Here is a 23485-nt window from a genome sequence, read left to right on the forward strand (position 1 = left end):
CTATCTATCTATCTATCTATCTATCTATCTATCTATCTATCTATCTATCCATCTATCCATCTATCCATCTATCCATCACACTGGCCTTGGTAGCTTATCCACCACTCCTTCTTCTCTCAATCTGAAGTGGGTTTTGTGGTCATGGACCTTGAAATGCCTCCGCCCTGCTCCAGAGGAAGAAGAGCACCTTCCTCCCCTGCTTCCAGAGACCCGTTACATTCAGCCAGGTCCTCCCCTAGGGTGCTGTGCGCTAAAGCCCCCAGCCCTGCAGGGCTGAGCTATGCCTCCAAGGCACCGGCTCCTCCAACATTCCCGCAACGCAAGGAAGAGCAATGGAACTTGTCAGATGAGCGGAGCACACTTCTGTCTAGACTCCCTGTCAAGCCAAATACAATCTTAAAACAAATGACTGCAACAGACTAACACTCATGCCAGGATGTTAACAGGAGTACAGACAAGGGCAGGGAAGTATTTTGAGCTTTATCTATTTGCTTTCTTCACGCATTGCAAAGTGCACTTGCGGCTGTTTGTGTACATCTGATGGAGCAGGATCCTGCCCGCCAGAACAACAAGCTCAGCACCGGGTGCCTGCTGCCTCCTGTGGGGGTGGGAAAGCCATTACTCAGGCAACAGTGTTGTGCCTCTGATTGGGATGCTTTCATCACATCTGCCTGCGATCATCAATCATGATCTCTATTTCTTTGCAGACTGAGAAGTAGGTGAGGTTGGAAGGACTCTTCTGGAGATACTGTTAGCTGAAAGAAGCAAGTAAGTAATAGGATGTGAATGTATTTCTATGTGGGAAGTGTAAGGGTCTCTGATCAAAACCTCAGTGGTTTGTAGCTCTCTGATTTGATTTGATTTTTTATCTTAAATACTTCAAGGAATTTTCATTGCTGGAGAAATGTGTCCAACACTCAGGCATGCAGAAGGGGTCTGTTGCAAAACCCCATTTTGGTTATGTGGAAGACATGGATGGCAGGGATTTCATCCTTTCTGGTCTTTCTCCTAAGCTGTTCAGGACAGTGCTGGTACAGTGGCTGTTCTTTGCAGCCTTTAGTCTTTATGGTTTTGGCGATAACCAAGGGGACCTCATTAATGTCTGCTTAAAATTAAGGAAAGATGCGTCTCCATGGCACGAAGGTGCAAGAGATGCCAAAGTAGCCCTGTGGGTGAGAAATAATATGTGTTGACTTGAAAGGAGTTGTGTGAGTGCCGCTCGGGTGCCAATAGTGCAGATGCTGCCTGACTCCGAGCTGGCTGATACAGCTCTGCAGAGCGCTGAATTATGCCGAGTGGGCATGGCCACAGTGACAGCAGTAAAATGTTGGAGATCTGGGCAGTGAGGAGGCTGAGACAGGCTCCTCTCAGTCTGCTAGTATGCCCTGAGGACAGAGAAACTGAGACCCAGAGTAGAGGGAGAAATGCCATCCTGCTGCATCGACAGCAGAAGGCATTGCTAACAGGGGACTTGTCTGTCCTCAGAACTGCTCAGGTGGTAGGAAAGACTTCTAGGAGACATGGTAATTCGCTAGGCTATGGAGGGACTCCTGCGATTAATGGCCATCAGCCTACAGGGCGGTCCTTGTTAAAGGTACAACATTGGTGTATCTGGTTAGTTTCCAAATTTTGTCAAAAAGCTGTCCAGAGATCCTGAAATTTCCTAGAAAGGGCAACCTGTGAGCAGAACACTTTCATAAGGATGTAAGAATGGCTGTACTCAGCCTAACCAAACCCCACTGTGCTCCCAGTTCTCTCTCCAACAGTGATCAGCAACAGAAGCTTTTGGTATAGGAACATAGGAAGCATAAGGAGTTGTTTGTTCTGGTGTGTCCTTCCAGCTTTAGGCAGTACAGTGTAGGCACTTTTTAGCCAATATTTAAATCTTTCTTTTTAACAACATTTGATATTTTTTTTTCTGACCACGGATATTACTGTCTTCCATGTCATCCTGTGGCAGTATGTTCCACAGTTTAAATATGTGAAAAAGACTTTATCTTTGCTTAATTCTGCAAGTTAAAGATTTAATTTCATGATCCCTCATTTTCCTGTGATGAGAATGGTGAATAATGGTTTTCCAGTCACCTCCCTCTGACATGCTTGGTCACAGTATGTAACCCCTGATTTTCCTGTGTAGCTACACCGGTGTCTAAGTGTCACATCAGCAGCAGATCCAGTCACACTCAATTTACCTTGTGCAGGTACCAGCAGCAGTGACAGCAGAGTGACGTGGATGTTGCCATGGGTTAGCAGGCCATGAACTTGTATAGCTCATACAACCATCTATTCCATCAGACCTCCGCTATCATTTTATCCTTGCTGGATACATCAAACCCAGCAGAGCTATACCTCCCAAGACTGCGGTCTCTCCCCGTTAGACAGAACAGGACTCCAGTTCAGAAAGGCACTATTTTGAGTGGTGGTGGCTGAGATGTGAATGTCTATTAGGATGACACAAAGGTATGTTGAAGGCCCAGCTGATGTTTGAAGATTCAGCCTGGATATTGACTGCCAGCAGCATCTCAACATGGGAATTGTATGCTTTGAAAACCCCTAATTTTCAGAAGTCCCTGACAACTCTGTGCTAACCTTTCTAAAATGAATCCGGTCTGGAAATACTCCACAAGCACACAGACCATTATTGCCACCACTATTTCCCCCCCTGCACAGTGCCAAGAAGAATTAAAGACACTGGTAGTTTTTTGCCCCAAGCAATCATATATAATATATGGTGCAGGGTTGAATCCCTGCTTGCTTGCGCTAGTTTTGTACAGTCAAACACAGTTGAAGTCAACACTTAACTTTGCAGAGCAGTCAGCCTCCAAAAACCTACAGCAATCTGTGTGCTGCCACCCCCCAGAGCTGAATGCCTCCAGATAGTGAGGGCAATTCAGGGCTGAACCCATCCCGTGTCTCAGCTGGAGGAGCCAGTCGTGAATCATCATGGCTTAATGAGCACTGAGCTGAGGATTATGCACTGATGCAAGAGGCTGCATCCAAATTCTCCACCAGAAACTGATTGCTTTGATTTTATTTTCTTTTTTGAAAGATGCAAATGAAGGGAGTACACCCTGGCACCGGAGATCACAGAGGAATATTTGCATGTTGGGATTTTGGTTATATTTACATCCGTTTTGGGGGGAGAACTTTTTTTTAAACAACAGGAAATGTACAATTGACTTACCTGCTGTTAACCATTTTTTGTAATGGTAAAATACGGATTTCAATGAGGTCACTATCCATTAAAAATCCCATTTAAATTGTCACCTTCAATTAAATCATTTCATGTATTTGGAAGGCTAGCCAGTTCCAGTACAGTCTCTTTGAAGGGATTTTTTCCAAATATTAGACCATTAGACAAATGGTTTCATTTTATGCCAGCTGAGCTCATCTCTCAGAAGAAACACAAGAGTGCTTTTTGTTTCCTCTAATAGTGGGGCACGGGAAGGCACAGGGAATGACGTGGCACCACTGAGCAGGACATGGCACGTGGTGTAGGTGCCTTGCAGAGGGTGTCAGAGGAGGCCATCTCTGGTGAAGTAGCAACCCTTCCCTTTGGATAAGGGAGAGCAAAGAAGTTGTAGATGTCAAAATGCCCATTGGGTCTGTAGTTTGTCTTTATTCTGTCTGTCCTGGAGTTATCCCAGCATAATCACCAGCAGTTTTGTCCCTTCTAGTTGCCAGGCTAGGTCTAATCCTCTCAGTTGTAGGAATATTCCTTCACTGACTTCTCATATGCAGCTCAGACTCATTCATTATTTTCTCAGCTCATTTTTGTCTTCAGTATTTCCCAAGCTCCTCTTGGCTGCAGGGGCTGAGTTGTTCATCCCTACTTCAGCAGAACAGCAGTGGAAACCAGGGGCCAGTGGTTTGGAAGGCTCACAAAAGGCAGAAAGCCTTGGACATAGAACATCTGCCCTCCATCATTGCAGCATCGAGGAGCAGGTAACATCCTCGCTGCTGAGGTGAAGTCAAACAAGACTCGGAAATCAGACTTCCATCAGAACGTCTCTTTTTTTCCTACAAGAAAGGAAAAACCTCTTTAGCCACATCAGTGAAGTCCAAGTGTTCTCTTTAATCCTCCTTAATCATGGCATTGCTGATTAACATCTGAATAGAGCTTCTAATTAGAAAGAAGAGACACATGCAGCCTCACCCTGCTGAGGAGGTGAATTCTCGCTCCTACCACTCATTCCTGCATACGCTGTGCTGATTAGGGCTTGAATGGGACAATGATTAAAGAGGCCACTGGCACTTTGCAACCTCTCAATAGCATAGCTACATTCAAGGATTTATTTTCAGCTAAGACTTGAATAAATGTTTTGCAAATGTGAGCCACTCCTGCCAAATGGAAAGAGCTTTTAAATACTTCTGAAGCACTATTCCATCTTGTTCCTTGCTTTATCACACTGATCTCTGCCTGTGTAGAACATGCCCTGTTCGACCATAATGTGTTTCAATTAGGATCGTGGTTTAAGCATATGTATTTCATTTGTTATCTACTTCATTATTCAAAAAGCAGTTGAAGCCTGGTGAAAACCTGAAAAGTGCTCTATTGAAAAATCACTTCTGCCTTCTTGGGCAGAAGTGTTTTTTTGCTTAAGTTCTTCCATCCATTATATAATTTATTATACTTATTAATTTGCAGTAGGCCCAACCAAAGTCAAGGCTCTGTTGTGTGAGGGTCTATCTATTTTCAAAGACCATAGCTCTAATCTCCAAAGAGTTTTTGAACTCCGCTTGAGTCGATTGTATCAATCCACTTAGACTGCTTTTCTATGGCTGGGGAACAAAAATGATCTCGATTGACCTAAGCCTTGTTGAAAATGGGTGTGCAGCCTCGTCCTCATAGGATGTCCTGGTTACAGAGTGCTGGCAGATGAATTCCTGCTGCAATTGCTCAAGAAATTGCAGCCTCCAGCTGTTTGCTGCCTGTTTGCCAAAGCTTCTCTCATCTCAGCCTCTTCTGCACAGGTTTGTGCCTGGTGGCCCGTGGCTTTGAAGGGTGCCAGAGCCTGCTTGGGTGCAACGGAGCTCCAGGCCCATGTTGCCATCTACTGGCCCCTCTGAGGAGGAGGCAACATCTTAAACCACGATAGCCACGTTTGTGTGAGCCCATCTTTCATGGACCTTTCTTTCCCAGACATGCAGACTTAGGACACTCCTGCAGAACAGAGTGTTTGGGGTCTATTTTTTTTCTGTAGGTATCATCAGCTAAGGAGTGATGGAAAGGTGTTGGGTGGCCTGCAGCATGTGGAACTGATGCTGTGTGGGCCCTTGTGCACTAAATCCCCTTCATTGTCCTCATTTTCCCCAAATGGAATCACCAAATTATCCCTCTCTCAGAACTAAAGACACCTTCACAACTGGGACCTTGACAATATTTTTCATCCTGGTATCCAAAATTAGTCCTGGCAATACAAGTGGGCCCATTATGAGGAGGCCCGAGCTCTCATCGCTTGAAGTCTTTATCAGACTGAGCAGAACAGAGGCAGAAGCGGGTGAAAAGCAAGGGCAAAGCTTGCAATGTAACATCAGCAGGTTTGATTCAACTCTGGTGGAGAAGTAGAGAGATTTTACATAGAGCTATCAGAAGAAATCATCTCCCAGAGACCCTTCCCTTCAAAAGTGCCTTTTCTGTAGTACTAGGCCTCATGCACCTAACTAGGCCAAAAGCCAATTAGCCAATTTTTTTTTTTAAGCCCATCACAAAAGCAACTTTCTAATAGGCATTGTGTGATTGAATTGTGAGCAGCAGAGCTTGAGAATAGAGATTCAGCTTTTTCTGGATTGGAAATGCTGCCTGTGCCCACTTTACTGGGAAAGCACGTCCAGCTCTCCATCCTGCCCTCTCCTCCTCGCAGGAGGATGCCTGGGGTACATATCCGTCCAGGTGTGTCTGAGGAGTCGCCAGCCTCCAAATCTGCTCTGAAAAATTCACCTGAACTGCACACCCAGAGCTTCTGCCTTGGCTCTGCAGCAAGGGCTGGCGTTGAAGGTGCCAGCACAGCTGGGTGACAGGGGAGACCTCATCAGTAAATAGCAGTGGTTTGCTTCTTTGGCATTTATTTTGTCTGACATCTGAGCAGATTTACTGAGTGCTGCTATACCTCTGAAAGCAGAAGAATGAAAGCTTTCTGACAGCTTGTATCACCCAGATCAAGCTAAATTCAGAGCCACAAGCCTCTACATCTACAAAAACCTCTGAGGAAAATGTCTTAAGCTAACTCGGAGGTGACCTTTATCGCAGAGGGACTTCTCAGCTGCAGCACTCATTGGGACCTGCTAGCCACACTGCTGGGCTCATTAGAGAGGGGGACAGTGCTGCCTTGGCCTGGTCCATCACTGGGTGCCACAGGACCTCCAGCTGGTCACAAATCTCCACGACTGTCAGAGCAAAATGGAAAATCGCTCAATTGACTTGACGTTTAACTCCCAACAGCAGCAGCAAGGGAGGAGAGAGGAGAAAGGCAGGTGAGAAAGGGCAGTTTTTGCATCGTTCCTTCCAAAATGGCCTTTCAGCAAAGCAAAATGAGGTGCCATCTACCAGTGTTTGGAGCTTATCTCCAGAAGCCTGAGTTCACAGTCTAGTCATGATCTCCATACAAGTGCAAAGACACCTCTGCCATTTAGGACCTGTTTCCTGGATTTTAAGCTAGTTTGTTCCTATGTGATAGGCAAGCTCCTGCACAGGTGCAGCAAAAAAATAAAAATAAAAAATGCAGAGGCCTCTCTCTGCAGTTTGTTTGTCCCCTAGGCTTTTCCCATCCCTGCTAGAGTGGATTTGCACCCAGGCCTTGAGATCTGCCCTGATGTCATTCCTGCTCAGTGGGCAAGTCAAGCAAGGAGTTGAGAGACCACCAAGTGTTGGAAGCCCTCAAAGCTCTTTGGGATCTACTCTTGGAAAGCTGGCCCACTGCAGCACCCTGCCTGCCCTAATCAGTCCTGATGGCCTGCTGTGGGCTGCCAACTCCCTACCATAATGTCCCATGCCAAGGTAAGAGCCTGCTGAGTCCCGTATTCATTTGCCTCTCTTTGTACATGCACCTTTGGGCATCCTGGTGTCCCTCAGTGATATTCAAACTTCCTGGTTTGAACCTTCCCTTGTTCTTCAATGTCTGAACTTCCCAGTTCTGGGACTGCAACCTGTCAGGGCTGTTCTTGCACCTCCTGCTGCTGCAAAGACAGAAGGGATAGGCAGAAATGACCCCACAGCCAAGGCAACACAGGGAGAGCTGCAGCTCTCTCTGTTCAGCTGCTCCAGCTCCAGAAAACAGCAGCTGGGACTCAGCTGGAAGGTCTGTGCTTTATCTACTGTACACCAAAGGGTGTTTGCAGTGACAAACTTGCTCTCTTGAGGGAGGAATGTGTTTCCAGCCCATGTTAACAGGGAACCAAATTACTGCCCACTGACACTGGGGAGGAGGTATGAAATAAATTGGTCAGGGGCACCATTACTTTTAAAAGTCAAAAATAATGTGATGTATAATGTAAAGGACAAAGTTGAGCATTGAAGGCTAGTGACTCATACACAATATAAATTCAAGTGTCGTAACAGAGCAATAGTGGAGCAAATTGCTGCAAAATGCAGGGCCTGGTAGGTAGCAGCAGGATATTGAAGATGAAGCTTGCGTGGTGATTTTAACAGGTTTTGAAACCTGCTGCCATAGCTTGTTTTTGATCACTGTGGTTTTATTTGGGTTCATTAGAGTGTCAGGCTTTCTGTGGAGGTGAGGAGTGTATTCAGCTTACACTCATTGTGCAACCAAATTCATCCTAACCTAATAAATTAATAACTATATAGCACTATATAGATTATCATAATAATTAGTAAGAACACGGTTTAATTACAAGAAAATCCAAGCATATTATGAGCAGAGCAACCCCCCCAGGAGCAGACGCAGCCAGAGGAAGGATGAGGGAGGACCTGCAAGAAACCTGTGTCAAAATAGCTGTTCTGCTCTTATTTCGTTGAGCTCCTTAGATATGTGTGTGTCACCGACAGCTTGGTGAGTCACTCAGTACAAGACATTAAAAACACAACAGAATGCCTTAAAATGTGTGGAACAGAATTACATGGACACCAGAGAGGGAAAAAATGAGGGTACCTAGGTACCAGGGAGCATTTTTGGTTAAATCCAAGTGCTGCTGGTCAGAAATCCCTGAGTAAGGGCTTCTCTCTCATCATCCAGCTCTAGGGAGGGTAAGATGCATGGACAGTGAGTGGATAAGGGGATGAGAGCTGATGCCTCCAAGTCCTGGCCTTGGAAACTGCAATTCCCAGGCTTTGACATTTCTGTACGGCCTATTACAAAGAGAAAAGTGATTAGAGAAACCCCAGCAGGTCCTGTCTGTCATTACAGATGGATCTAATAGCAGGAGAAGATGAAACTTAGCTTACAGGACTGACTGCGGATGATCCTATTGCCCGTGGGACCAGATATTTCCCTGGCATGTCGGCTGACTTTTGCACAAGGGAGCAGTAAAGGCTCTGGTTTTGGTCTCGCTGCAGCCTGCCCGGCTGCTCGGGGTAGAGGCAGGAGGTGACATTTTTATTCCCATACTCCATGCCACTTTACCAGGCACGCTTTCAGACCTAATTAAGCTTAGCGTTATCATTGTTTTTATCACATTAAGATCCCACTTGGCTCTCAGCAGCACAGACCACAAAGTCAACACTGCATCTTTAAACAGAAACAACAGATTTTGGTTCAATTAAAAATTCATTAGAATGTAAATTAGTTTGTAGGATTTTTTTCCCTTCTAATGCCTATTCAGTGTGGCACTGTAATGGTGCAAAGCTTAAGAGGAGGTTAACTCACAGCACAAAGATAAATTGTTCTCCATAAACTTACTGCTTAGGGGATCTTGGGAAATAATTTAACCCTTTTCCCTCATCCACTGCAGGATCTCTATCTGATCCCACCAGGCTCAACCGTTTGTCATGATCTGAACACTGCTTTTATAAGTCTAAACTGAACAATTGACCTTATCGTGCAACTTTGCTTTCCCTTCTCCTTTGAAATTCTCCTGCAGCGCTCAGGGATTTCTCTTTCCCAGCAAGGCCTGTCATGAAAGCCAATTGTTTCCTACCAGACCCTGTTACATGCCAGAATAAATTTACTGCTTGTTTCCCTTCTAGTGGTTGCTCGAGATGTGGTGGTTTGACCACAGGCTTATGAAACCATGTGTTGCTTCTAAGGTGCTATGAAGCCACGTGTGAGCTTTACTATTATTTTCCTTATCACTGTAAACTCAGTCACTCTTGCAAGTTCATTAGGTGTCATTAATTGCTAACAACACATTCAGAGTGTATGGTAAACGCAATTTAATTGAGAACTAATTAACTTGTTATAGTTATCTCATTACATGCCAATTAAATTTTTTAACATTCCTTTTCAGTAGATAAAGGAACAGTTAAAATCCCAGGGACCTAATTGAGGGCTGGTGTAAGGGGGTCAGCTTTGCTGCTTTGGACTGTAATGCATTTGCTCACAACAGTATTGCTTGCAACCTGCTTTTTCCTAAGAGTAAGGGAAATCAGGGGAGTTCAGGTTAATTTACTGCATCTCTGAAGAGGCTGGGAACTCATAGAAAATGCCTCTGATGCGGGGGGTTCTATTTTAGGAGAGAAACTGAAGGACCAAGGCCAGGAATTTCTGCTCTGCAGCTGAACCAGCCTAGGGGTTTCGTTCAGTGAACCAACCTCCAGCTTCTCCCACATCCCCAAATTCTGGGGGTGAGATATTTGCATACAACATCTGCTCCGGGGTCCTTGCAAAGGCATCACTTGATAACGGGCCCTGGATTGGCATCATTGTGCTATATAATTCCTGGGGACTCCGTGCTGCCAAGCTCCAGCTGATTGCACGCCCGAGAGTTCAAGGCAGCGTGATTGCCTGTGCCTGCCCCCCACCAGCTCTGTGATCAAATCACATTTGCCTAGTTTATGTTTCTCCCCTTTCTCTGCATGAAAGTGTCAAGCAAACAAAGGAGAGAGAAGTAATGGAGAAAAAAAAAAAAAAAAGCAAAACCACACAAGTACAAAGTGCTTGCGAAGACACAAAATAGGCAGTTAGAAAAAATTGGGAACAATATTGCCTTTAATCTCCAAGATAACCAGGTGCAGTCATCTTAGATGTTACTACTAACATCTGTGGCTTAAAAAAAAATTAAAATAAAAAATCAACCTGTGACTGAGCCATTAAGTTCAGTGTCACTGTGATGTTGGCTTTTAAAAATAAATAAATAAAACACAAAACAAAATCTTTGAAAGCGAAAAGCATCCAGGAGGGACTTTTTAAAGTGTGAGAAGCCCATTTCGGCACAATTGAAGTGAAGGACAAAGTGCAGGCAGTGATGATTAATTTCTGTTTTAGCTGCTCACTTCAATAATTGCATGAGAAGCTTGGAGAGCATGGTAAGAGACCAGCGGGCCGGTTTGGGGTCCAGCTAGGCAGGGCTTTAACCCAAGCAACTTCCTCGCATAAAGGAGTCACTGCTAAGCAGGAGAAAAAATAAGTCCATGAGTGCTCCTTCTGTTCCCCAGGTATCTCACTGCAACACCACGGAAGCCATCTGACATGAATAAAACCCGTTTAGGTGTCGAGCAGAGTTAGTGTGGGTCGGTATCCTCAGTCCTTGTGCAGAACCGTCCTCCAGCCAAGAGGCTGTAGCAGGTTCAGAAGTGGATCCACCTCCAGTGAGAGCAAGCCATGCTCTCTCAGAGAGGATATAAGAAAAAGTGCTGGGAAAAGTAAAATGAAGCTAGGGCAGGGAGGGAAAGCAAGCTGTTTTGTGTCCTTCAAAGCAGAGCAGAGGAGTGCCTGTGAAGATGAACCTTCTCTTAAAGCGTGGGGAAGAAGTGTTAATACAACACCCATCTCACGCAGCTCTTCCTACAAGAGCTATAGTGCAACAAAAGAGGCTGAAGAGGCTGTTCTCACAGAATTTTCTACCCAACTTTGTGAAGGCAAAACTTGTCTGGAGGCCTTTCGTCTTCTCGGTTTGTTGAATCCAAACAATTACGTGCATCTCCCAGAACCATTGTGGTTGAAATCGGCAGCACTCCTCGAGCGGAAGGGGTGGGTGTGATGTGATGTGGGGGTTATGAGGACGCACCAGAAACCTGAAGAACTCTTCAGCATTTCTATCTAGGATGTGCTAAGATGGCACTACTTGCATGGTGAATGTGTTTTTACTGTGTCTTTTTATGATGTTTTCATTATGTGCTTTTATTATGTGGTTATAAGCTGCTAGAATGGAAACTGGAGTGATAAAGCTTGATTGATCATTATATTCCCATCTATAAAGGCAGATTTTTTTCCCCACCATGAACAACAGACAAGTCTGATTGGGATGCAAGTCTGAGCATTAAGTGCATTAACTCCAGTTCCTCAGGTCAGATCAGGGCTGATGTTCCTGAGTCTTCCTCCAGTTATCAGACCCAGCTGGAGAGGCAGCTGGGAGAGCTGGTGCCCCAAGTCACACACGTGTCCCCAGGAGCCTCAAACCTTGTGGGTTCTGCCACTTCTGAAATCCCAAAAGCTGAAGCAGAGGCTAAATTTGGAAACAAAACGTGTTGGCCTCGGGTGTTGTTTCACATCTTGCTCCTGATGTGCTCCCGTTTGGACATCAGAGGCAAGAACCCTGAGGTGAGGCCGTGTGCTCAGTGAGGGCTGGGTGCTTTGCAAGGTGCCCAGGCTGAGCAGTGCTACCAGACTCCCCGTGTTCCCCGTGCTCTCCCCAAGGCATGGTGCTGCCTCTGGTCCTGTTGCTGCGGGTCCCACTGCTCACCGCACCCTCCTGGGCTCGCTGCAGCCTGCAGCGAAGGGGAAGCATTTGGGTAACATTCACTGAGGTGGCTCCAGCCAAGAAATGTGCTCTTTGCTAGGAGCTGGAGGTGCACAGCACCTCACAGAACGAGGCTTTTTGGTGTGTTTGGTTCCTCTCTGTGCACTTCCCTTCTATGCAACCCCGTACTTCATAAACGTTCCCATCTGCCAAGGTGGGTATCCATCAGGCCGATGGACGTTGCTGCTGGTTTCAGCTGACATAGATTATGTCCTTTTTTGAGCCGTATCCGAGGCCTGTTCTCTGCAATGCTTCTTTCATTGTTCACCTACCATGGAGACAGCACTCACAGCGAGATTTATCTCCCAGAGATCTCGGTGCAAAAAGAGGCTGTTCTCTCACAGCCCTGCGATGGCTATCAGCTCCGAAGCTCCCTGCGGAGCTCCATGGACAGCCTGGCTGGACCAGAAGGAAAGCATGGTGAGCTAGGCGAGGAAATACCCTGGCTTTCAAGGCAGCAAAAAAGGCAAATCTTGGCAGAGACAATAATTCATTTATAGAAGGAAGCAAGGGAAATCTTTCTTGCTCCTCCAAATAACAGTCTCTCATTCCCTGACTCTAATCATTCAATAACCTCACAAGGATCAGAGTCGTTTTCCCATCCTGTGTAGATTTCGTGTCTCATGTTTTTGCTTGCTAAATATACATAAGCATGCCACTTATGACAGCATGCAGGCTCGTGATCTTTGCATGGCTTCCTCCCCTCTAGGAATGCCATAAATAAATCACTAGGTCAGGAAGTCTGCTACATGCCTGTGGCGTCTCTCCCTCACACAGGCTCTTTCTCTGTCCCCTTCTACATTTGTACAGAGCACTTAAACCTGCCAGGAGCATTGCATGTTATCTCCCCTCCTGATGGTACCTCACTGTGCTAGGTGCAAGCCAGCAGCAGGTCAATCACTGATATTCCTCGGCACCGAGGACACTGATGATCTAAAATCAGACCAAAAATTGCATTTAGGGACAAGCTGCAGTAAAGTTTTGACTTCCTGAGGAACTCACTTGCGTTGGCTTTGCAAAAACGGGGGTTTCCAAGAACATGGCAATGCATAGCCAAAGTCAAGGATTAAAAACTTTGCTTTAGGATCCGGAAGGGGACTATGATTGGTGATGGCAGTGCTTGCAATGCACAAAGAACTTTTCAGATCAAATGTAAATGATTTTTTCTTTGGTTGCAGTCACCAAAAGGCAAGTTCTTGGGTGAGTACTGGTTAAGAACTTCAGTTCTTGCTCCCACAGGGGGAGCTAACCTGGGGCTATGCTCTAGTTGCAGCTTGTGGCTAGGGATCTTCAGGGGAAACCCCTCGGCCCTCCTTTGGCTCTTTGAAAAGGCCCCTTATTCTGAAGCCTGGGCCATTCACTCAGCAGCTCTTCACACCACAAAGGACATGAAGGATGAGAAATATTAGTACAAAAGAGAAGAAAAAAAGCATTCATTGTTGATGGGGGAAGTGAAATGACAATCCCTGTAGACAGAAATCAAGTGCCTTTCTAGACCTGAAATGGGTTTCACATTAACAGCCTTTTGCACAGCAGTTTTTAGTTGGTGGCAAGAAGTGGAGAGAAGAAAAAGTTCATTCTTTTTGTTATCCCTAAAGATTTTGTCATTTTTACTAAATGGAACATATTGTTAAATCCCATGTGTTCCTTGCAGAAAAGTTCTCATTTGCAAAGGGCCATGTGTGTATGCAGGTTTTTTTTTTCCTCCTTCTTCTTTTTTTGGGGCGTTTTAATTGCTGTTGTAATCTGCATGTTTTGCATCAACATTTTCAATCAAAATTTTCCCAAGGACCGCAAGGTCAGGGAAAAGCAAGAAAACATTTTGTACTTCTTCCTCAGGTGTGCTGATCACCAGGGTGATGAACTTTCGAGAAGTTAGCACCGTTGTCTTCTTTATTTGGATGGCCATGAAAGAAGGTCATAAAGATTTCCTCATCCTTCTTTATCTATTCTCGCATCATCTTCTCCAGCCTTCGTTTTCACTCTGACTTCTCACAGGTGGGAACAGAGTCTGTTATCTCAAATTAATCTTACGAGACCTCCCCCGCAGATCTGCACTGTGCCCATGCACAGCTTATTTCTTCGTCTCGTGAAGAATTGTTTATCCAAACGAGGTAGATTTACCTCAGCGGCACAGTTGTGGAAAGTAATTGGGTTTCTGTCAAGTACAGGACAAGATTAATCAAACCTGCCAACTTGAAGCAGGCCAAAACTAGATTCAGATTTGACCTGTGCTTTAAGGGCCAGGAAATTCAGACAGAAGTACAGTGATGAAGGTGTTCTGCAGAGGGAGACCTGAAAGAAATGCCACTTCTTAGCAGCTTTGAACTGAGATAAAAAGATAAAATTCAAAACCAGATGGGGGCTGAATTTGGCATCCGAAGACTATATCTGTTTATCAGACACTTAAAATCTACCATCGTAAGTGAGAAATACTTATCAATTCGGAATTATCTCAGGGGAATGTTTTGTTGAATTCAAATCACTGCCAGTCGTGTGCAAGAATTGTGAATGCTTCATATTTAACCGAGCACGTGTACGTGTTCTGAGTCACTGAAAATATGGCCTCGCTGGGTTCCTTCTGTTTCTACAGGATGGGAAGAACATGGGTGAAGTGCAGAGGGCAGGGGTGGAGCGGCAGCTCGTGCCTTTTCTGTTTTGGGGCTACCAGCAAGGGGCTGCTTTGTTTCTCTGGTGACCCTGCAAGACAAATGCTGCAAATGCAAATTCGCAGGCAGGGCTGGGACAGCTGGCATTAGCCTGGCGTGCCGGCGCTGGGATTGAACTTTGTGCCTTCGCTCCTTCTGGCTGTAGGTTTTCGCACAGATTGATGGAAACAGAGATAATCAACGATCTTCAAAGCTGAAGCATCTTCCGGCTCTTTGTTCTCCTGCCTTCTTTCGGGCACCGCGGGGGCCTTCAGAGTATAAAGATGAGCAAATCATGCCCAGGTTTGTGACACCCCCCCAGGACTAGCGTTCCCCCCGTCCTTTATGCGTACACGTGCACGCACAGCACTGCCACCCAGCGGTTCGCTAACCGGAGACAAAGGGGCGATGCAAACGCGTTGTTTTTTCACCAAATGCCACTAAGAGGGTACAAAAACTTCACGCAGGCACGTACTGAGCTCTGCCCTCCCAGACTGGAGGTGCCAGGCTGCAAGAGAGGAGCAGAGTGCCAGCTGGGCAGCTGCATTTGGAAATATCAATACCTGAGCATCAGGTTCAGATAAGAGGCAATTTGCAATTGTCACACATTTTCTACCTTTTCCGTATTTTTTGTGCATGGTTAATGTGAGGGGGAGGACAGCAGACCTTATCTCTCGCAGCTAGTGGTGGCAAAACTGAAAAATTGTTTTCATTACCAGGTGGAAGGCTTTTCACATGCAAATTGTCAATATCATTGTGATGTGGCATTTTTATTAATCCAAACCAGCTTATCGGACCAAAAAGAAAGAAAGATCATTCTGTTTCATATCAAACATTTTGTTCTGACAATGGTAAGTTGTATTTAATGAAATGTTGCATGGATGATCACACCTTTTTGTAATTTACTGCAGGAGAGGAAGAAATAGAATGGACTGATGGGTGAGGTTGGGTTTCTTTGTTGGGGGTGTTGGTTTGGGGCTTTTTGTTCGGTTGGTTTTTATTATTTTTTTTCCTTTGCTCTTTTTTTGGACAGTGCTCCTAAATGCCAGTCAAATGATGCCAGCTTACGAAAGCTTTTTAACTTCTCTCCTTCTACATCAAAGAAACTGATCTGCTTTTACAGATATGCATATTTTTGTCTCTCTATTGTGTGCACTTCTCCTTCAGACACTGGGAAAATAAGGTCACGTTCCCTATTGAGTCCATCCTTTTCTATTGATTTAACTTTCTTAAAATCCTAATAGAGCTTGAAATTAATACAGTTTAATTTTCTTCGCCCTTTCTTGTGAACCACCAAAGCTTTTTTGTTGCTGCTACACCACTTTGGTAATAAAGACTGTGACAGGCTTGGATTCCTCCTTCTGATGGCAAAAATCCCTGAGAAGAGAAAATCAATGAGGGTTTTAGCTCCATCCAAGGAAAATAAGGGCTTTTCCTTTCAGCCTATGAGATGAGGAGTGGGGATGCTTTCTGAGGCAATTCAGCAGGGAGCAGGCCACAAAGTCTTGAACCCTTCTGATGTGGCTAAATTCAGATTCACCAACATTAGGCCATCTCCCAAGGTCTCAGCTAGGGCTGTCTCAGTGGTATGCCTTTAAAGTAACCATATTCACTTCCCCGTGCCTAGGACACATTAATTTCTCCAGCATTTGGGAGTCCTTTAATAAGACCCCTGGTTCCTGCAGGAGGGGGGTGAATGTACTTTAATATTGGACCTGGCTGCTTTGGAATCTGGCTGGAAAATTGTTACCCAAGGGCAAATAAAGCCTGCAAGCTGCTTGGTTATTACTAGTGTTCCTCCATCAACATGCAAAGGGGCTGTGGACTTTGTGCCGGAGTCATACCCCCAATACCTTGCCATGGGCTATGCAGCAAGAAGGTGGAGAGCATTGAACCTACAGCATCGGCATCCTTCCCTCCTGCTGATGAACATACTGGGGATGAAAAGACATCGCACCCCTTGACAGCTGCCTGCCCATCACCACAGGAACCACCGTTTCATTGGAGAAAGCACCTGGAGGCCGTCTCCTTGCCAGTAATGGGGCAATGAAACGTCGCGACCCTGGTTAGTCCAGGCTCCCATCCATCATGCCTGTTTATCCCGTCAGAGCACTGTTTAGCTGTATAAAATGGGCTGTAAACTTTGTTCACTTTGGCTGACAGCTATGATAAAGGCTGTGTGCATTTTACAGCCTCACGAGTTGGGAGGAGAAAGGTCCCCCGAGACCTCCCGCTGCTCCGGGTCCCATCATCTGTCATGGCATGGGAACGACCCAGTGGTCATCTTCTCCAGCCCCCCTTCGCTCGGTCAGGTGCCGCTACCATTCTTGGTGACAGATTAAAAACATGTTAAATATGTATTATTTTTGCACTCTCTGCATAGCCGTGCCTTTCATATCCACATCTTAAATTCATCACCTCTCTGTCTGTTGTTTGTAAATGTCCCTAGGTGTTTAACTCCTATTCCCTGAATCCTCTGAGCTATTGTTGGTGAATATGGCTATTACATATTCCTGGTATTTCTGAAAGGTCAAAAGAAAATGTAGAAGTGCCATTTCTTTTCTTTTCTCCCTTCAAAGCTGCAAAATGCAATATTGTTCTGGTGCAGTTACTCTTGCTGTTATGCAAAGATATTTTTTTTTTTCAATACACCTTTTTGTATTTACTGCAAGTGTTCAGGATACAGAATTATTTCCTCAAATTATTAAAAACTAGAAGATATAATAGCCTTTTATTCTGTTTCAGAACATATTACTCTACCACAACAGTCTATTTTCGACAGTTTGCTCTCATCTTCCTGCAACCCATCTTACAAATGAGACATAAAATTGAGGCTCCGGATGCTTATGGACCCAATCCTGCAGCATTTATGCACCTGTTTAAGTTGAATCATGTGAGGATTCGCAGGGGATTGAACGAGGGGAATGCCTAATACTTGAGGAACTATGGCAATTGCTCCAAAGCAGTTTGCAGTTCTTCAGGATAAAGAGCCATGCATAAAACTAGGATGCATTATCTTCTCCTCCACCAATTCTGTCCGGAATGCTCTAAAGGATGGACTCAGAGCAAAAGCAGGATAAAATGTACTTGCCTGCAGTCAGTACCTCTTACACTCATTTCTTGCTATCCCTAGCGTAAGACTCCTGGTAGAGCAGAAGTTGGCTGTCAGCAGTGCAACAAAATGCAACAAAATCACCAGGTTTTCACTATGGAGTTGCATTTGGTGATGTTACAAAGCCTCGTTAATTGATTACAACATGATTCAGCAAGCTGCGCTCTTCCTGAGTCTTCTCCATAGCTTGCTGCCCCTCCATTCAAAATCCGGCTGTGCTCCAAGGGTCTGGTCCCCGTGTTTGAAGCCCGAGCAGCTGAAGAATGACCTTTCTCTCTGACCTACATCTTTCATAGGAATAAAGCAACAGATGATACCAAGTACAGGATTCACAGAGCTCTTTGTGCGAGCCCCTACAGCGGAGCTCCCCAGTGAAGGGCATCAAGCTTAACTCTCAGCTCACCCTGCAAGGAGGCTTTTTCATTCCGCTTAATAGCAGCATTTCCACCGACTTATGCAGGAGCACAGTCAAATCCCAGCATGTCTTTTAACACCAGCTACTCCTTGGCAGAAGGAGCATCTCGGCAAATTGGACATCCCTGCCTCCTGCGAGAGGTTTCTTCCAGGCAAACCCACTCCCATCACACGCAGAACGATTCCCCACTTTTTGCTCAGCCCCCGTTGGGCTTTCTCTTCCTGCACGTCGCCACCGTGATTGGCAACCGAAGCAGAAAGATCAGACAAAAGAAGGCTGAGGCACCACCTGGGACAGAGCTGAAAGAGATGCAGGAGCAGATATCTCCATCTGCCTTCTCGATGCTTTGTGAGGCCGGGACGCCAGCTGCGGTGTGGTGCTCCCGGATCCCAGGGGACTGCTGCTCTGCCCCGCTGCATCTCGGGAAGCCCCGATGGCAGCGGCAGCACCCCCAAGGTCACCTTCCTCATCCTCAGGCTGGTCACACTGCTGCCAGACTCCAGAGTATGGTGAGCTGGAGGAGTCCAGAAAGGGTAAAACAGAAGGACAATGAGTGTTTTATCGGATGTACGCAGAAGGTAAATTTTGGGGCTACTTACTGTACCTAAAATCACTTTCTCTCCAGGGGCCTGAATGTGTTCTATTAGAAAATCTGCATATGAGCCTGTAAATTTGCCATATATACTGTAGTGTAATAGTACCAGACTCACCTATGTTGTATTTTTTACCTATAAATGTGACAGTGACATGCTTATCTCCTCTTTCTACAAGAGTTTCACAAATCCCCAGGAAAGCAAACCTCCCGCAACCTTCTCCCATTTGATCCAGATAAAGAGGAAAGTCCTCCACGGAGGGCATGAACATGAAACCCACGTTAGGCACCCAGGAGCATAGGGACACGCTCAGCCCCACCGCAAAGCACCTCGGCACCACTGCTAGGAATCGCAGGATGCGACCGACAGCCCTCCCATGCCCTGAGCATCGCACTTCTGTGTTGATGCAAAAAGCCACGCACAAAAGGGAAAATGGCAGCTTTCCAAGTGGCCCCAGTTAATAGCTCTGTTTTGCTTAATGGTGCCTCCCATTCAGACTAAAGATGCTGTTTTAAATATGTAAGCAATTAGTATCTCTCTCTCTCTCAGCAACACATCTGTGCTTCTTCTATCTGCTGCATTACAAATCTGCTGCGTCCCTCTCCAGCTCGGCGGCGCGTGTATCGCCAGATATCCTGGTCTTCAGCAACTTTCTGGGCTGCAGGAATTACAGCTGGCTGCCGAGGTGCTCCTGCCTGGCCCTGCCTAAGCCTTCGGCACTGCCGTCCTCTCCTCAGCTGGTGCTGAGCTGACATGTAATAGGGGTGCAGGGAAAGGGACCTTTTGGTCTGGTTTTGGCCATTCTTTGGTCCAGCCTGATGTTTTTTCCTTCTTCCTAGCTGCCACTTTCACACACTTTTGTCTCCTTTTCTGGAGAGGAGCCGCAGCCTTTTCTCTCCGTACCAAACTGCAGGTTGCCCACAGGAGCGTGGCCAGGACGCACCCAGGGGTTTCTGCTCAGTGAATTCTGCCACAATTAATTCTGTCTGTTCAAACTCCTGTCCGATTTCGAGAGTCATGGCAGGGCTGGTGTGCTTATGCATTTATGGTACACAAAGAATTATTGTTATCAAACATCAGGAGGGGTAGGCATGATTAGAGCACCTCTATATGCACAAAGCTTTGCGTCCCCCAAAGCCCCTCTTTAGGAACAGATGTGCCCACCAGCATCTCTCCGACCTCATTTTGGGCAGACCCCCTGTGCCCCCAGGGGCTCCGCAAGGTATCGGTGGGGACCCCGCAGGGGGGTGTCTCCCCGCGGGGCGCTTCCCCGAACCCCCTCGGCCAACTTTAGCGGCGGGGGGCTTTGGGGGGCAGCCCCCTCCCTTCGGCCCCGTCCTTCCCCTCCCTCCCCTTCCCTTCCCCTCCCCGCACCGGGCGGGGCGGGCCGGGAGCTCGGCGGGCGCCGAGGGGCGGAGCGGCCCCGCCGGGGGGCGGTGGCGGCGGTGCCGGGACGCGGAGCCGCGCTCAGCACCCCGCGGAGCGGCACGGCACGGCTCGGCACGGCTCGGCCCCCGGAGCCATGCCGCTGCCGTGCCGGGGCTGGACGCTGGCTTTGCTCACGCTGCTCGTCGGCTTCCTCATCTTCGCCGACATCTCCGAAATCGAGGAGGAGGGCAGCGGGTAAGGAGCCCCCGCTCCGCGGCGCGGAGGATGGAGGAGGAGGATGGAGGATGGAGGAGGAGGAGCGGGGCTTGGGGAGCGGCCGGACAGTTTTCTTTGTCTCCTGCTCTGTCGGCTTCTTGAGAGCCCAAGTGGGCAGGGAGCTCGCTCCGCACCCCGCGCAGCACCGCGCAGCCGGCGGCAGCCCCGGGAGGGACCCACCGGAACCCCCCCCCCCAGCGGGACGGGACGGGACGGGGTGGGACGGGGAGATGGGGCCGGTCCCGGTCCCGCTGGGGACACGGAGGTACCGGGCCGGGTCAGGTGCTGGAGCAGGTGCCGGTCCCCCAGAGGCACGGCATCCCGCTCCAGGTAGGGGTACTGAGCCGGGTGCGGGTCCCGGTGGCGGTGCTGGAGCGGTGCCGGAGCGGTGCCGGCCCGCTTCGGGCTGTTAGAGAGGCTGGGGAGAGGGGGCTGCGGCTCGGCTGGCGGTGGGGTGGTGGGGCTGGTCCCTGAGAGGGGGTTCGGTGCAGGAGGGATGGGGATGGAGGGGCGAGCTGCATCCCGGGGGGCTCGGTGGGCAGCGCGGGGGGGTCCGGGTGGGCGTGGTGGAGCGGGCACCCTGCACCCTGGGGCGGTGGGCAGGGGGCGGTCTGCAGGGGGCTGGGGCGAGGACCTGTCGGTGGGGAGGGAGAGAGGGAGCAGGGACAAAATTTGGGATGGGTGGGGGGTGATGGAGAGCACTGGGAGAGCTCAGCCTGTTCGGCTGTTGGGTCAGAGGCTTTAGGATCGCATACCACTCCTACCTGGGGCGTCCTGTATGGCAGGGACTAAGGAACCCTAAATCTGGGAAGATGAGCAATGCCCTACCCACCCTATAAACCCCATCTCCGAAGGCTGCTTGGTAAATGAGGGAGTGAGAGGAGGAAGAGCAGAGAGGAGGGCTTGCATTAACCCAAGGAACTCACTGCAGCAGCGTGGGAAAACAAGTCACATCACTGTAGGAACGGGGGTGCACTTGTGGTGCCAAAATGGCACAGGGTCCTTCTTTCTGCTCAGGACTGGGTGGAATTTCCTGCTGTAGTACCTCAAAACAAATACCTAGCACTTGGCTAAAATTGTAAATGAAATGCGGTGATGTTTGTCATTGTTTCATTGTTGGATTATGCTGGGTGCCATGGGCAAGAAGAGCTTAAAGGTCAGTAGCCTTGTCCAGAAACATCCAGCACCCGACTGTAGGTTACCAGGCTGGGCAGATTATTGCTCTGTTATGAGCTGGCACTACCTATATAATAAGAAAGGAAATGAAGTGGTTCAGAAGCATCCTCCCCATCGGACAGGCTGCTCCGATCCCCTTGCTTTCCTCCCATCCTCTTTTCCGGCTTTTGCTCTTTCTTCTCCCTCCTTGCCTATCTGCGAGATCTGTCTGCTAGAACTTGCTGTGCCCTTATTGAAAATCTATTCTGTTTTGTTAGCTACTTGTCCTGCTCTTCACCCAGGTTCATTAGGGACTTCCAGGTGTTTTGGGGTTCAGTTTTGTTGTTTTTTTTCCCTCCTCTCTTTTCTGTACATTTTATGGAAATTGGATGTTTGCTGGCTGCTTATCTCCAAGCCCTGGCATCTGAGTTTGTTGCTGTAGTTCTCCAAGGAAGTACTGCCAAACAGTTCAGTGGCAGAGACAGCAACAGGGTCAGACGAGTTCTGCAGAAATATCGAGCAGCCTCTTTCATACGGTGTTTCAGCAAGTGCGGGAGGTAACGTGGGCAGGAGAGGAGAGCCCCGTGCCCTTGGCTCAGACCCACTCACTGCCCCGGGGACTGAAGGAGGCTTCCTACGATCCGGTGCCCTCTGATACACGTGCATTAGTCCCAGACCAATTTATTTTCTTTATAGATAAGCTACCACATTGGCTGGGACACAGGGACACGCAGAGCAAAGGTGAGACTATATTTAGAAGTAACCACAAAGTAGGACAAACCGACCCTTTCTCCTCCTTTCTCCATTCCCACCCACATCTTTTCCCCGTTGCATGCCCCAAATCCCTGAAGTGGCCCATGTTTGAGCTCCTTCATCCCAAACACAGCAAGGGGGCAAGCTCTGTTCATCATACACCCTGGGCTCTTAGCACAGCAGCCTGGCACTAAGAGCACCCCATCCCTGCGTGCAGCCGGGGTGCCGGTGATGGCCAACACGATGCTGCGACCTGGCTGACAGGCATTGCCGGGGAGAGGTAGCAAAGTTGCAAAGAGTGTGACAGCCTGGGAGATGGTTGAGGTTTTTCAACTTCTGGGGCCACAGGCTAGCAGCGTCTTTTTCAGCCAGGACTTGTAGGTAAAGGGGACTGTGTGGCAGCAAATGTTCACGACAAAACATGCACCGTGGTGTAGAGAAACTGCAAAGTTTTTTAGGAGCTCTTGGCATGCCCAGAATGGAACTGTTCCACTCTTTTAGAGGTTTGGAAGCTACTAGCTTTTTGGTCAGCTCCCCCCCAGGTCAGGAATATCCAGCTGGTGGATGGTTTAGCTCGGTGTCCTCCTCCCTGCCCCTCTGGCACCACCTCGGTGGTCAGCGTGGCCCAAACGGGAAGCAGAGGGAACAGGCGGGCAGGGACCCCTGGCACTGAGGGGTTGGGAGCTGCAGGCAGGTGCAACTCTTTTCTTCTTTTTCCTTGGCATCGAAACACTCTCTAATTATTGCGAGGAGCGAACAGCTTGCCCACTTTTACACATACCCTGCCCCCTGCCTGTGATTTGGATTGTCTTTGGAAGGATCTGCCTCGTACGGGTAGGAACAGGGGGAACATATTTCTCTCACCTACAAATACTGAGAAATCGAAGAAAGAGAGAACAAAATGTTCATTAGGTACAAAGTAAAAATGTAATATTACTGGCAAAAGGACAAAAAAAAAAAAATCATGCTGTTTGCCCAGGCAATAAGTTCCCGACATCACAGGTGAAAAAGGGGGCTTGGAGCCGAGAGCATCTCTGCCTGGCGGGGCTTCCTGAAGAAGGAGACTCCTTAGGAAGCAAGCATCTTTGGCTCCTCCAGATACTATTATCCCTCCTCCCGCAGAGGGGAGAAGCTGAAACAAAGAGGCTAAATGACAGTGCTGGAGCAAGGATGGAAAATCAGCAGTTTCTGGGTCCCGGCGCTGTGCTGCTGTCACTAGCCCTTTCCGTGCCCATTTCGGCACGGACACCCCTCTGTCCGCCTGCTCAAAGCCGGTGCTCAGCGGTGGTTAGGTGCTAAAGGTGAGGTGGAT

The 23485-nt window shown here is 47.8% G+C and overlaps 1 protein-coding gene and 1 long non-coding RNA gene across 9 annotated transcripts in view; both read left to right on the forward strand.

The window, feature by feature from the left end:
* Window positions 1-640: 640 nt before the first annotated feature.
* LOC118172366 lies at window positions 641-19579 on the forward strand. Of its 4 annotated transcripts, none has more exons than XR_004753663.1 (5): window positions 641-768; window positions 14668-14804; window positions 15221-15352; window positions 15801-16849; window positions 17247-19579. It is a non-coding gene; the product is annotated as an uncharacterized LOC118172366 (long non-coding RNA). The 4 variants fall into 4 exon arrangements; XR_004753665.1 differs by having other exon boundaries at window positions 15801-16808; XR_004753664.1 differs by lacking the exon at window positions 15801-16849 and having other exon boundaries at window positions 646-768.
* A 445-nt stretch (window positions 19580-20024) lies between these two features.
* Window positions 20025-23485, forward strand: part of ST8SIA2 (ST8 alpha-N-acetyl-neuraminide alpha-2,8-sialyltransferase 2) — a 28172-nt gene continuing 24711 nt past the window's right edge. Inside the window, exon 1 of one of the 5 annotated variants that reach the window (XM_035336077.1) lies at window positions 20025-20244. In XM_035336077.1, coding sequence (XP_035191968.1) covers window positions 20144-20244 — 101 coding nt within the window. In that variant the 5' untranslated portion in view covers window positions 20025-20143. The remainder of the gene's footprint in view (window positions 20245-23485) is intronic. The other 4 variants (XM_035336075.1, XM_035336074.1, XM_035336076.1 and 1 more) reach the window with 4 other exon arrangements.

Source organism: Oxyura jamaicensis, chromosome 10, assembly GCF_011077185.1.
Source record: "Oxyura jamaicensis isolate SHBP4307 breed ruddy duck chromosome 10, BPBGC_Ojam_1.0, whole genome shotgun sequence".
NCBI classification, from domain to species: Eukaryota; Metazoa; Chordata; class Aves; order Anseriformes; family Anatidae; genus Oxyura; species Oxyura jamaicensis.